The sequence below is a fragment of the Stomoxys calcitrans genome, chromosome 2 (genome assembly GCF_963082655.1).
Source record: "Stomoxys calcitrans chromosome 2, idStoCalc2.1, whole genome shotgun sequence".
Taxonomy (NCBI): domain Eukaryota; kingdom Metazoa; phylum Arthropoda; class Insecta; order Diptera; family Muscidae; genus Stomoxys; species Stomoxys calcitrans.
Genome location: NC_081553.1, coordinates 46,657,095 through 46,670,409, shown reverse-complemented (window position 1 = coordinate 46,670,409; position 13,315 = coordinate 46,657,095). Strand labels below are relative to the sequence as shown.

Genomic DNA, 13,315 nt, shown 5'->3' with positions numbered 1-13,315 from the left:
GTCCGTGTGTCTGTCCGTCCGTCCGTCTGTTGTAATCACTTTAGAGCCCACAAAAAATGAAATGTTGAGCTGAAATTTTGCGCAGATACGTCGTTTTGATGCACGCTGGTTAAGTTCTTGAACAGGCCAAATCGAACCATATTTGGGTATAGCTGCTATATAGACCGGTTTTCCGATAAAGGGTGTAATGCCCATAAATGCTTTAACTTTCATTCGATTTTGCTGACATTTTAAACAGTGAGTAGTTTTAGGCCTCCCGACAACTGACCTAAATATGGTTCGGATCGGACTTTATTTAGATATAGCTACCATATAGACCGATCTCTTGATAAAGGGTCTAAAGACCATAACAGCTTTCTTTATTACCCGATTTCGCTGAAATTGAATTCTCCTTTATAAACGTCAAAATGCCCCTAGGCTACTAAAAAATCATTCACCACACTAAACGTCATATTTTTGCAAACCCTACAACTTTGTTATCAATCGGCACACTGCCAAAATATCTGTTCACAGTTGTACTGGTAAGTTATCGATAATCGAAACATTCGATATATTCTATTGTTTTGTTAATAATTATCGATAGTATCGATACTATTGTTTCCATTTCCTATATTTCAAATGAAAATGAGAACTAAAAATCAGGAGATTGATTTATATAGAAGCAATATCAATGCACAGATCAAATAAAACCAAGATATATAAAGTCAGTTGGAAGTTATGAGAGAAATCATCGTAGAAAATGTTAGCTTAATCGGATGAAAATTGCGTCCTCTATAGACGCATTTAGTGTCGTATCGCTTATATTTGTTTAATTTTGCAAAAAAAAATAAACTTTTCCGATAGAATTCATCGGAAAAATATCAATCACTTTTCAGTCAAAAATTAAAATATCGATAGTGCCATCGATATTTGGCCAGCTCTAGTGCAAAGTTATATTTGTAAGTTATCGATAACATGAAATAACATAAAAATAAACGATTGATCCATGCCGAATCCGCCATCTTGCCATCAAGCTGATCGACGTTTTGCCAACACAAGTGAAATTTGTGTGCGTGTGTGTATACGTGTGAATATGCGAGAAAGAAGATGACAATAAAGAGAATGAAAAACAAAAATCTGACATCTTAATACGGTCAAACCTGGCCGGCGGTTAACAGCTGTTTGCGTGAGACCACATTTTTAAATCCGCCTTGGAGGAATTTTTTGCTTTTAAACTTTAAGTTATTTTTAAAAAAAACGTTTAACTTTCTGTTAACATTTTTTTTTAATTATTCGCTTTTTTCGCCGATTACTTTTTTTAGATAATAGATTTTATAGCAAGAAAACATGCTGATTTCATTCTATAGGACATTCCCTCAATACTTATGATAAAATGTTAATAAAATTATTATTTTATCATTTCTATTTTCGTTATGCTTAAAAAAAGTAATCGTGATAAAACGAGTTCTCAACGGTGAAAATCGAACACAGTACTAGTCATAACTTGTGTTTTTTCCGTTTTTATGTTCCCACAATTTCATTTTCTCCTGTCTTAAGGCTGGTACTGGTGGCGAAACAATAAAAGGTGATATCATTTGTACAACAACCACAAATTATATGGTGGAATCCGCCATCTTGCCATCATGCTGATCGACGTTTTCCCAACACACGCAAAGATTTTTGTGTGCGTGTGTTTATACGTGTTCGTGCATGAGCAGAGAATAACAACAAATGCAAATAAAAATCTGCCATCTTAATACCGTCAAACTTGGCCGGCTGTTAGCAGTTGTTTGTGTGGGACCACCTTTTAAATCCGCCTTGGTACTATATTCGCTTTTTGCGATATTTTTGCCGATTACTCTTTTTTGATAATAGATTTTAGAGCAAAACAACTTGCTGATTTCATTCGGTAGGACATTTCCTCATTACTTGAGATATAACTTTAATAAAATTGTAATTTTATCATTGTTATTTGTGAAGTGTTGCAAAAAGGCGAAAAAAGAACATAGTACCAGTACCAGACTCTTAAGAATGAAACAAAAGGGAGAGGGAAAATTAATCTATTAGAATCTATTGTGTGACTATATAGCTAGCAAGATATATTCATTTATAGGTAGTGGCAGTTGCTCAACAACAAAATATAGAGTGCGCTATCTGTCAAAATCAATGATTAGTGCAACTCTAATTTTGTGTATGTAACTAGTTCGCGGCATTTTTCGCACACACACACACATCCAATACTCGTTGAAAGATAGTGTACTTCGCGAGAAAAAAAATTTACTCAGCTGTTTACTGTACGCTACCTGGCAATGGTCAGTACCAAGCTATATTCATTTACAGGTAGTGGCAGTTGCCCAACAACAACATATTTGGTGCACTATCTGTCAAAATCTGTAATTAGTGCAACTATGATTTTGTATATGTAACTAGTTCGGGCCATTTTCGTTGTTTGAGTGTGTTATAGTTCTTTACTATAATACACACATAACACACAAAACTCGTTGACAGATAGTGCACTCCGCGAGAAAAAATTGTACTCAGCTGTTTACGGTACATTACCTGGTAATTATGTTATGGTTAGTACTAAAAAAAAAACAGCAAATGATTGCACGCAATGGAGATGAGAACTTTCAGCTCACACAATAGCATCACATGTTGTTTAATCGATAACAAAAAAATCGATTTTTAAATACGAATATCGAAAGTTCGTGACATCACTAACATTAGAAATTGGGAAATTGAAGAGAAATTCGTCAGATTCGTGGAAAAATTAAAAAAATACTGAATAGAAATACCAAAAAACAAATGTTTGATTTTTGAAATTTGTACAAAAGAACGCGTAAATACCAAAGAAAATTTGTAAAATAAAAAACAAATTTTCGTATTATTGTTCTGCAGCAGCAGCAACGTATAAACTCAGTTGATTTGCTACTGCTGCTGACCCCTCTCCACTTCACGGCTCTCAGCAATTAATTTCTGTGAAGACTACTTCCACACTACCACTACATTTACTATTCTGGACAAACTAAAAACGAAGGCGACGACAGATGATAACAAGGAAGTGAATGAGAGTGGGCTTGTGTTTATCTTTTTGTTGGCTGGATGAAATGTTATAGAAATTGAACATTTGCAGTTGGCCAATCAAAATAAAATAATTACAAAAAAAAAAAACAACGTCGTCGTCGTGAAAGCAAATAGGTAAGTGCACAGCTATACAGTAAATGTCAAAACAAAGTAGGTGTTTTGGGGAAAGACAAGAAAACGGAAACGTATTTGAAAGGAGGGGATAAATGACCAGAAACACTTCTTGGTTTGTTTTGCTTATGCATCTCTCTTTTGAGGCCTACTGTCTATACGAGCTACCACCACCCTCCCTCCCTCCCCAGCGTCTAAAAAACAAAGCTTTAGCCCATGTGAGAGAAGAATACTAAAAACATTTATTATTATAAAGAAATAATATGGAGCGAAGGTCAGGGCTCTCTGCGAATAAAGTGTTGTTGTTGTATGTTCCAACTGATTTTTCTCTGTTCCTCTTGATTACATTACATTTGTTTGCCTTTGTTTGTTGCTATCGTTTGCAACAAATTCGTTTAGCATACAAAAATATTTTGTTTATATCATCATTTTTTTTTTTTTGTTTACACTTTCGCTCATAATGTTGTGTATCGTTTTTTGCTTTGCAATTACCTGCACTTATTTTTGCTCTTTCTGTTTGCTCGTCGTTCTATTGTATAGACACGTGTACTCTAGCTGACCTTATATCTCCTCTTGTTTAAGGGGTCTTTTCAAGGTGTATACTCGGAGTTGAGTTATCAAATGTTGTTTACTAATTGTTTTTCTTTATTTTTCAGATTTTTCACCAACATTCCTGGACCGGTCTGTTTGTGTTAGCTGCTGCTCTCGCTGTTGCCGCTGCTGATTTCACTTCCCCCTGGTTATGGAAGTTAAGAAAATGTCCAGTTCATCGTCTTCATCGTCGGGGCGGAAACAACCAACAGCAGTGTCGCGCATGAAACAGGATTATATGCGTTTGAAACGTGATCCTTTGCCTTATATTACGGCCGAACCTCTGCCCAACAATATCTTGGAATGGCATTATGTTGTTAAGGGACCCGAAGATTCGCCTTACTATGGTGGTTATTACCATGGCACATTGTTGTTTCCTCGCGAATTTCCCTTTAAACCGCCTTCAATTTATATGCTAACACCAAATGGTCGTTTCAAAACAAACTCACGATTATGTTTAAGTATATCAGGTAAGAAATTTTAGTACGCCCCACCACAAAAAAACTTTGTTTATAAAAAATTTTTCAAGAGTATTTTTGTTATCAAAATGTGCTTGACATCGTAGAAATAAGTTCTCGATAGGAGTATCTTTACATTGATTTGGTTAAAAATAATGCAAATAACAATAGCCAGTTGGCACTAGAGTGGGGTCTTTCAAAAACGTTATATGTATCTCTCAAATGATTACACCGATTAGGTTTAGCTAGGTAAGAGTGGCAGTCCTTTACAGACTCACTTAGACAATTTTAAGTCCATTATGATACCACAGTAACGACAGGCCAAGGCTTCTGGTGGGAATCGAACCCTCGACCCCTGCACTGGTAATCCAAGCACGCTACCAACTCGGCTACCGGGGCTACACCGATTAAGGCCTATACTTTTAATTTTCCCATGAACATTCCTTTAAGGAACCGGGGATACTTCTCTTATATCAATGAATGCAGTCTGATTAATGTTAAGGTTCAATGATAAGGGCTCTCCTTTTTTATGCCGAGTCCAAAAGGCGTGCCGCAAAGCGACACCACTGAGAAGTTTAAACATGGCAGAATACCTCACAGATGTAGTCAGCATTAGTAAAGGGGTAATCACCGCTGAAAAAATTTCTAATGTCCATGCCAGAGTCTTTACAGACTCACTTAGACAATTTGAATTCCATTGTGATACTGGTAATCCAAGCACGTTACCAACTCGGCTACCGGGGCTACACCGATTAAGGCCTATACTTTTAATTTTCTCATGAATATTCCTTTAAGGAACCGGGGATACTTCTCTCATATCAATGAGTGTAGTCTGATTAATGTTAGGGCTCAATGATAAGGGCTCTCCTTGTTTATGCCGAGTCCAAAAGGCGTGCCGCATAGCGACATCACTGAGAAGTTTAAACATGGCAGAATACCTCACAGATGTAGTCAGCATTAGTAAAGGGGTAATCACCGCTGAAAAAATTTCTGATGTCCATGCAAGAATTTGAGCCCAGGCGTTTGGTGTCCTAGGGGGCATGCCAATCTCTGCGCCACGGTGGCCTGCGAAGCTTAATGGTAAATTAAAAACACAAAATCGGTATACATCTTTGGTGTCAAATAGCCTAGCGCAACACCCCAGAGCAGTAAAAACCTCCAATTGACACGAATCACGATCATGGCAACATGGTATCAAAAAAATAAAGTTAAGAGTTGTAATCACTACTCTCGCCAAGCTTCCAAGCTCGTTCTGATCTATCGGAACGATCGCTGCGGGAACCTGATGGCCATTGGTTATTTAAAGGTGCCATGTCATATCGAGCATCTTAGGCACTCAGTATTTAAACAAAACTCGGTGCTCAATCCCAATGGCAGATGGTTGTACGCACGGGATTGACCCGATGGAAGTCTAATCGGCAAGGATAGCCGCCTCACTGTACAACACACTGCTGAAATCCCATGGCAGCCGGTTGTACGCACCGGATTGACCCGATGAAACCCTCATTGGCAAGGGCTGCTGCCTCAGTGTATGTGTTTGTCTTTTTTCGTCATGGGAGGGCACATCCCGGAGTGCCTTCTCCGTACGCTTCTGGTCCGTGTCAGGAATGAAAAGAACCCCGGATCCTGGTTCTGTTCGGTTTGCCAGAACCGCCTCCATCATCGGTCGGTGAGGTGTAACCGGTGCATGGAGTGCGTATCTTACTCTGGCCTCACTTCACTACGGGAGTATAGACATACTGGTTATGTCGCAAGGTGCTGTGCGAACATAGTCAGATTGACCCGATGGAATCATTCATCGTCAAGGGCTGCCGTCTCAGTGTACAACACACTGCTACCACAACTACAAGGACTAGGACAAGGGTGAATGTAGTCCTTGGAGAACGACCGCCACCCATTGCACCCGAAGAAATCGACCTCCCCCGGCAAACCAGAGTGGTTCTGGCTCAATTACGCTCCGGCAGATGCAGCCGTCTCAATTCCCACAGAGCTAGGATTGATGCCGACGTGCAAGATGTATGTCTCGATTGTAACCAGGGACCGCACAATACACGTCACCTGTTTAACTGCCCGGCCAGACCCACTCGACTCGACCCTGTGGACGCACCCCATCTTAGTCGCAGAGTTCCTGGGCCTTGACAATCAACAGAATCAAGCAGACGAAAGATAAAACACAATAAACTGCTACAACAACAACAACCACAACAACAACAACATGTGACCACCCGACTTCTTCTGTACGGTAATATACGCAACAGCTGCATACCACCCCAAATGTTGTCAGGCTAGTGCCAGGAAATGTATAATTTTTGCAACTAAACTGCAACGGTCTAAGTGGCAAGATCGATGAGATTATGGATTTCATGAGTCGGAAAGATGTATTGGTCCCAGCGATCCAGGAGACAAATCTGACCAACACCTGCAGCTTGCACATTTGTCATGGATACAATGTGCTACGTAAGGATCGCACAAGGAATGGAGGTGGGGGATTGGCCTTCGAGATACACAATTCCGTGCAATATAGACCCATCCCTGGTGCTAGTGACCCCTACGTGGAATGCATGGGGATAGCAGTCAGGTCCGGTACTGCCGAGATAGAGTAATATAACGTGTACATACCGCCGGTTGGTAGCTGTATCCCGATTAATGGCCAAGCTTACAACCCCGACATAAGTGGGTTACTATCTGGCCATAATCTTCTGGTTCTAGGGGACTTTAATGCGCATCACACTTCATGGCATTCTCCCCTAGGTAACGACCAGCGTGGCATAGTTTTGGCAGAGCAGATAGATAGCTCCACGTTTTGCACGTCGAATGAGGATGCCCCCACAAGGACTACAAGGAGGTGCAGCAACTCGTCAGACATCTCTATTGCATCCCCCGATCTCCTGAGTGACGTATCCTGGCAAGCCGTCATCTCTGTGGGGTTAGACCACCTCCCCATAATTCTCACCATCGACCGACCACCCGACTTCATAACCTCTTCGCGCCGAGCGTTTATCAATCAGAAGAAGCCCGATTGGGCAGGCTTCAGAGTGTAAACCAATCGCCGCTTCAGTGAACTGCCACCCCCTCGGATGTGCTAGTGGCCGAGAGGAAATTCCGATACATCATTAACGCAGCAGCCGCTCGCTTTAGACCAGCCGGTCGAATACTCCAAGTGCGGCCCAATTTCCCGGCGCATGCAGTGGTACTTGCAGACAAGCGTGAAGGGATTCGTTGTATGTACCCCAGTAACCCCAGAATCAGCGAGCTGAATCTGGAAATAAACAGGGTAGTCAACGAACTTAAGTGTAATTTGTGCCTGGAATACTTGGAGCCACGTAACTTAGGCACCGGTGTAGGCAAGCTGTGGTCTACTGTTAAATCACTCTCGAACCCCGGTAGACGGGATGACAGGACCTCAGTCACTTTTGGCAAAATAACTGTGACTGATCCGAAGAGATGCGCCAGGTTGTTCAACCGTCAATTTATTGTGCATCCCGAGAGAGACAGGGCAAGGAGGAGAGCCATTCGCCGTATTCGCGGTCTCCGAGCCGATAAACCGTGGCGAATTTACCGTGGGCGAAGTTACGAAAGTCATCCGTGGCGCCAAATCATCTAAGGCGTTGGACCCCGACGGAATCTCTACATTGATGTTGAAGAATCTGGATTCACCTGGAGTTAAGTACCTTACTATTGTCCTCAACCTGTCTTTGAACACTCTTATAGTTCCCGTTGTCTGGAAAATGGGCAGAGTGATCCCACTACTGAAGCCTGGAAAAGACCCGAGTTTGGGGGAGTCGTACAGACCGATCTCCCTTCTCTCACCAGTGGCAAAGACGCTTGAGGCATTACTCCTTCCGAGCCTGGTTGCACTCAACTGAGGTTGTTATGACAACGATGCATACCAAGGGCAATGGACTTATATGGAGCACATCAGGCCATCTGATGAAATATGAAATGTTGAAATTTTACACCAAACTATTTACAAGAGATGGATAAAAAAATCATCATAACATGAGATGTTCTTTAAGAACTTTATTATAAGCTTCCTAATACTACCTACTTACATTATTTTTGTTTTAGACTTCCATCCAGACACATGGAATCCCACATGGTGTGTTGGCACAATATTAACCGGATTATTAAGCTTTATGGTAAGTAAATCAATCGATATTATCAGCATAATCGAGAAGCTTGTGTTTGTGTTGAAAAATGTACCCAATTCATTCCATCATGTCCACGATAAGCTAGCTGCCTGTCAGCAATCTTGGTCGTTCCAGAATGTTTCCTTTCTGTTTCTTTCACTGAAAGAAATAGTGTAGTGAGCTAAACGGTGTGGTCACTTTGTTGAACGATATTGACCACTTTTAGGTTAGGTTAGGTAAGAGTGGCAGTACTTTGCAGACTCACTTAGAAAATTTTAAGTTTATTGCGATACCACAGTAGCGGCAGACCAAGTCCTATGGTGGAAATCAATCCCACAACCCCCGAGCACGCTACCAACTCGGCTATCGGGGCGCCTTTGAACACTATTCAGTCTTCAGGCTTTCATTGCGAACCATACATTGCCGCCAATGAACTTGGTTAACCCGAAGCCTTTCTGGTGACGTAGTCCGAGTTAAGGGAGTGGGTGACGAATGCGCATGCAACATTGTGGAACAGCAAAACAGTCGGTAGGACGGCGAAAATCCTATGGGGGGGATCCAGATCGTGAGAAGACGAGGCTATTACTGAAAGGAAGTAATAACGAGGTCAGTACAGCTATTGGTATCTTAATGGGACACATAGGACTACGAGCTACGAGCATGTGTAGGGCATGCGGGGAAGATGACGAGACATTGGAGCATTTTCTTTGTCATTGCCGGGGTTTCCGGCATATAGGTTGGCATGAATCAATTTAGGGGAGTGGTATTGAAAACAATTAAGGATTTTGTAAGTAGCACGGAATTCCTAACTTAAAATTTTCTTATTAGAGAGGTTACCTTATAGTTTTTAGAGCGCACAGCAAGGCTAAGGTGTATGTCCTTAGTGGCATGGGGTGGATTAATATCTGCACCCTCTTTTCAACCTAATCTCATCGTGACTGATACGAAGAGGTGCGCCAGGTTGTTCAATCGTCAATTTATTGTGCATCCCGAGAGTGGCAGGGCTAGGAGGAGAGTGATTCGTTGTATCCGTGTTCTCCGAGCCGAAGAGCAGCCATCACAATTGTCATCCGTGGCGCCAAGTCGTCGAAGGTGTTGGGCCCCGACGGAATCTCTACACTGATGCTGAAGAATCTGGATCAACCTGGAGTCGAGTACTTTACGACTGTCCTCAATCTGTCTTTGAACTCTTATAGTACCCGATATCTGGATGATGGGCAAAGTGATCCCGCTACTGAAGCATGAAAACGATCCCAGTAAGGGGGAGTCCTACAGACCAATCTCTCTACTCTCACGAGTAGCCAAGTCGCTTGAGGGACTACTCCTCCCAAGCCTCAAGATATTAAGATATAATCCAATGTACTCAAAAATATGTAACGATTGCTGTCCATTAAAAACAAGTAAAACGGTGTTAAGTTCGTCCGAGCCGAACTTGGGATACCCACCACCTCGTGTATATATGCAAACCACCTTTCGTCATAATCCGGTGAAAAATGCATAATTTATGCCCCCATAGCAGCTTTATCGAAATATGATCCGATTTGGACCAAACTCGACACAGATATTGAGTGGTGTAATAAGTACAAGTCATTCTTTAATTTTGTAGAACAAAATATTGGTCTTTTTGGTAGCCATATCCAAATATAGACCGATCTGAACCATATACGACACGGATATCAAAAAGCCTAACATAATCACTATATCGAATTTCAGCGAAACCGGATTATAAATGTGCCTTTTATGGGCCAAGACTTTAAATCGAGAGATCGGTCTATATGACAGCTATATCCAAATCTAAACCAATCCGGGCCAAATTAAGGAGGGTTGTCGAAGTGCCTAACGCAACTCACTGTCTCAAATTTCGGTGAAATCGGACAATAAATGCGCCTTTTATGGACCCAAAACCTTATATCGGGAGATCGATCTATACGGCAGCTATATCCAAAGCTGGACAGATCTGAGCTAAATTGAAGAAGAATATTGAAGGGCCTAACACAACTCATTGTCCCAAATTTCGGCGACGTCGGCCAATCAATGCGTCTTTTATGGGCCTAAGACCTTAAATTGAGAGATCGGTCTATATGGCAGCTATATTCAAATCTAAACTGATCTTTTCCATATTGCAGGAAGATGTCGACGGGCCTGTCTTAACTCACTGTCCCAAATTTCGGCAACATCGGACAATAAATGTGACTTTTATGGGCCTAGGACCCTAAATCGGAGAATCGGTCCATATGGGGGCTATATCAAGATATAGTCCGATATAACCCATCTTGGAACTTAAACTGCCTATGAACAAGAAAAGAATCTGTGCAAAGTTTTAGCTCAATATCTTTACTTTTAAGTGCTGTAGCGTGATTTAAACAGACAGACGTGCGGACATGGCTAGATCGTCTTAGATTTTTACGCCGATCACGAATATATATACTTTATAGGGTCGGAAATGGAAATTTCGAGGTGTTGCAAACGGAATGACAAAATGAATATACCCCCATTCTTCGGTGGTGGGTATAAAAATTCATCTTTTCAAAAACCGTGTTGAATTTCAATTGATTTCGAAAAATTTTTTGTATCATTTTATGAAATAATTGTTTTACCTTATGCTGAAATCTTGCCTTTTTTTGTTCCAAATCTCTTCGCAGTTGGAAAATACCGCTACACTGGGTTCAATAGAAACAACAAAATATGAAAAGCAGCAACTAGCCAAGAAGTCGCTTGCATTTAATTTAAAAAATCCACATTTTGTCGAACTATTCCCCGATATTTGTGAGGAGATCAACAAGCGATTGCAAAGTGAGAAGGAACAAAAACTGAAAGCTTTAAATGCCGCCTCCGCCGCAGCCAATGGCAGTGTGACCCAGGGAGCAAGTGGCAAATCGACGCTGGCAAATGGTAACCTGCCCAACGGTAGCATAGGTGCAAATGGCATTGCAATAAATGCCAGTGATGTGGTGGCTGGTGCCGCTGTGGTTGATGCTAATTCGGGAAAGAGCCTATCGAACTCCTATCTAAATTGGCAATCGAATGTTATAATTTTAATATGTTTTGCTATATTTGCATTAGTTGTAAACTATGTTTTAAAAAATATCAATCAAGAATAGAATTTTAGATTGCCTGGCATTGGATGGAGGATGTGGTGTGCGGTAGAGATGCAGGCGATAACTGTGTATATGGAACTTTAATATATATTTAATTTTAAAATCAGCAATTTGTTTGTTTTACTTTTACTCTTTTTCTTTATTCTTATTACACTTTCCTTATGTTTTGTTGGTTTATCTTTTTCGCTCCCTCAGTTTCAGATTTGTTCCCATACAAAGAAAAAACATTTCCCCTTATATAAAAAATTTTATTATTCTCTATGTAGAATTGTTTTAAGTCACTATATAAATTGCGTATTAAATTATGAATACAAGAACATTATACTACCTACCTACTACCTACTATAAATAAATTTATCACAAAATTACAAGAAAACAAAAAAACGAAAAGAGTTATTATGCCAATAATTTGTTTTTATGTATTAATTATAACAATGGAGAAAAATACACTATAACGTAGTCGATAACAACTAACCCACACACATACACATACACAAACAACACAAATTCTATTAGGAATCAATCAAATTTTCTTAACAATTGAAGCTCAGCTGATATTTGGTTTTATAAATACAAAATAATTGCAAATTCTTAGTGAAAATAAAAACAGAGAAAACGCTTATTTGTGTAATATACAAAAATGATTAAATTTGTATTGTGCATAATTTACTTTAAGGAAATAAAAACAAAAATAATTACAGAAAATTTTAAAACAAATGATTATTTAAAAGAGTCTGGCCTCGTATAATTGGGAGATCGCTCTATAAAGCCACTTTATGTTAGGTTAGGTTAAAAGAGTCGCCGCAATTGCCAACGCCTTCACTTGGAGGCCTCTGGTCCATTGTGTTCGCCCTTAAAAGGAATGAATTAGGAAAGAAGAGTGGGACAAGTAAAAAGACATTTAGTTCTGCCGGGTGGAACTTTGGATACCCATCACCTCTGGTACGTATAAAATCGTTCAAATCTGGCGATAAATGCACGATTCTGAATCTATAGCAGACGATCTGGATGGAAAATGCTCCTTTTATGAGCCCAATACTCTATATCGGGAGATCGGTCTATATGGCAGCTATATCCAAAATTGTCCGATCTGAAAGATATTCAACAAAAAGGTTTAGAGGAGTACCAAAACGCACTGTTTAAAATTTCAGCCAAATCGGATGAAAAATGCTACTTTTATGGTCTCAATACTCTATATCGGAAGATCGGTCTATATGGCAGCTATATACGACTATGGTCCGATTTAGACGATGTTCGACACAAAGGCGTAGGAGGTGTATCACAACTCACTGTTACAGATTTCATCAAAATCGGATGAAAAATGCCCCTTTTATGAGCTCAATACTCTATGTCGGGAGATCGGTCTATATGGCAGCTATATCCTTGGTCCGGTCAGGACAATATTCAACAAAAAGGTTTAGAGGAGCACCAGAATTCGCTGTGCCAAATTTCGTTGAAATAGAATGAAAAATGCTCCTTTTATAGGGTCATTACACTATATCGGAGATCGGTTTATATGGCAGCTATATCCAAATATGGTCCGATCTGGATCACATTTGGCTGGAATTGGTAGGGGTCTGCTAGAACACACTGTGCCAAATTTCATGGAATTCGAGTAATAAATTGACCTTTTATGGCCTCAATACCCTATATCGGGAGAATGGGAGTTCGGTCTATAGGGCGGCTATATCCAAATATAGTCCGATCTGAACCACACTTCACAGAAATGGGTAGGGGTCTACCAGAACTCACTGTGTCAAATTTAATCGCATGAAATATAACCAATTTATTACCTCAAGACTTTTAGTCTGGAGATCGGTCTATATAGCGGCTATATTAAGTTAAATTCCTAGTTTTTGAGATC

At 40.3% G+C, this 13,315-nt stretch overlaps 1 protein-coding gene across 2 annotated transcripts; it reads left to right on the top strand.

Moving 5' to 3' along the window:
* The first annotated feature begins 2,691 nt into the window (after positions 1–2,691).
* On the top strand, positions 2,692–11,561 carry LOC106089270 (ubiquitin-conjugating enzyme E2 J2). Of its 2 annotated transcripts, none has more exons than XM_013255089.2 (4): positions 2,692–3,177; positions 3,831–4,235; positions 8,292–8,362; positions 10,996–11,561. In XM_013255089.2, exons 2-4 carry the CDS (start codon positions 3,917–3,919, stop codon positions 11,452–11,454), a joined length of 849 nt encoding a protein of 282 aa, XP_013110543.1. In that variant the 5' UTR covers positions 2,692–3,177; positions 3,831–3,916; the 3' UTR covers positions 11,455–11,561. The 2 variants fall into 2 exon arrangements, with proteins under 2 accessions (XP_013110543.1, XP_013110544.1); XM_013255090.2 differs by lacking the exon at positions 2,692–3,177 and adding an exon at positions 3,669–3,769.
* Positions 11,562–13,315: the final 1,754 nt, after the last annotated feature.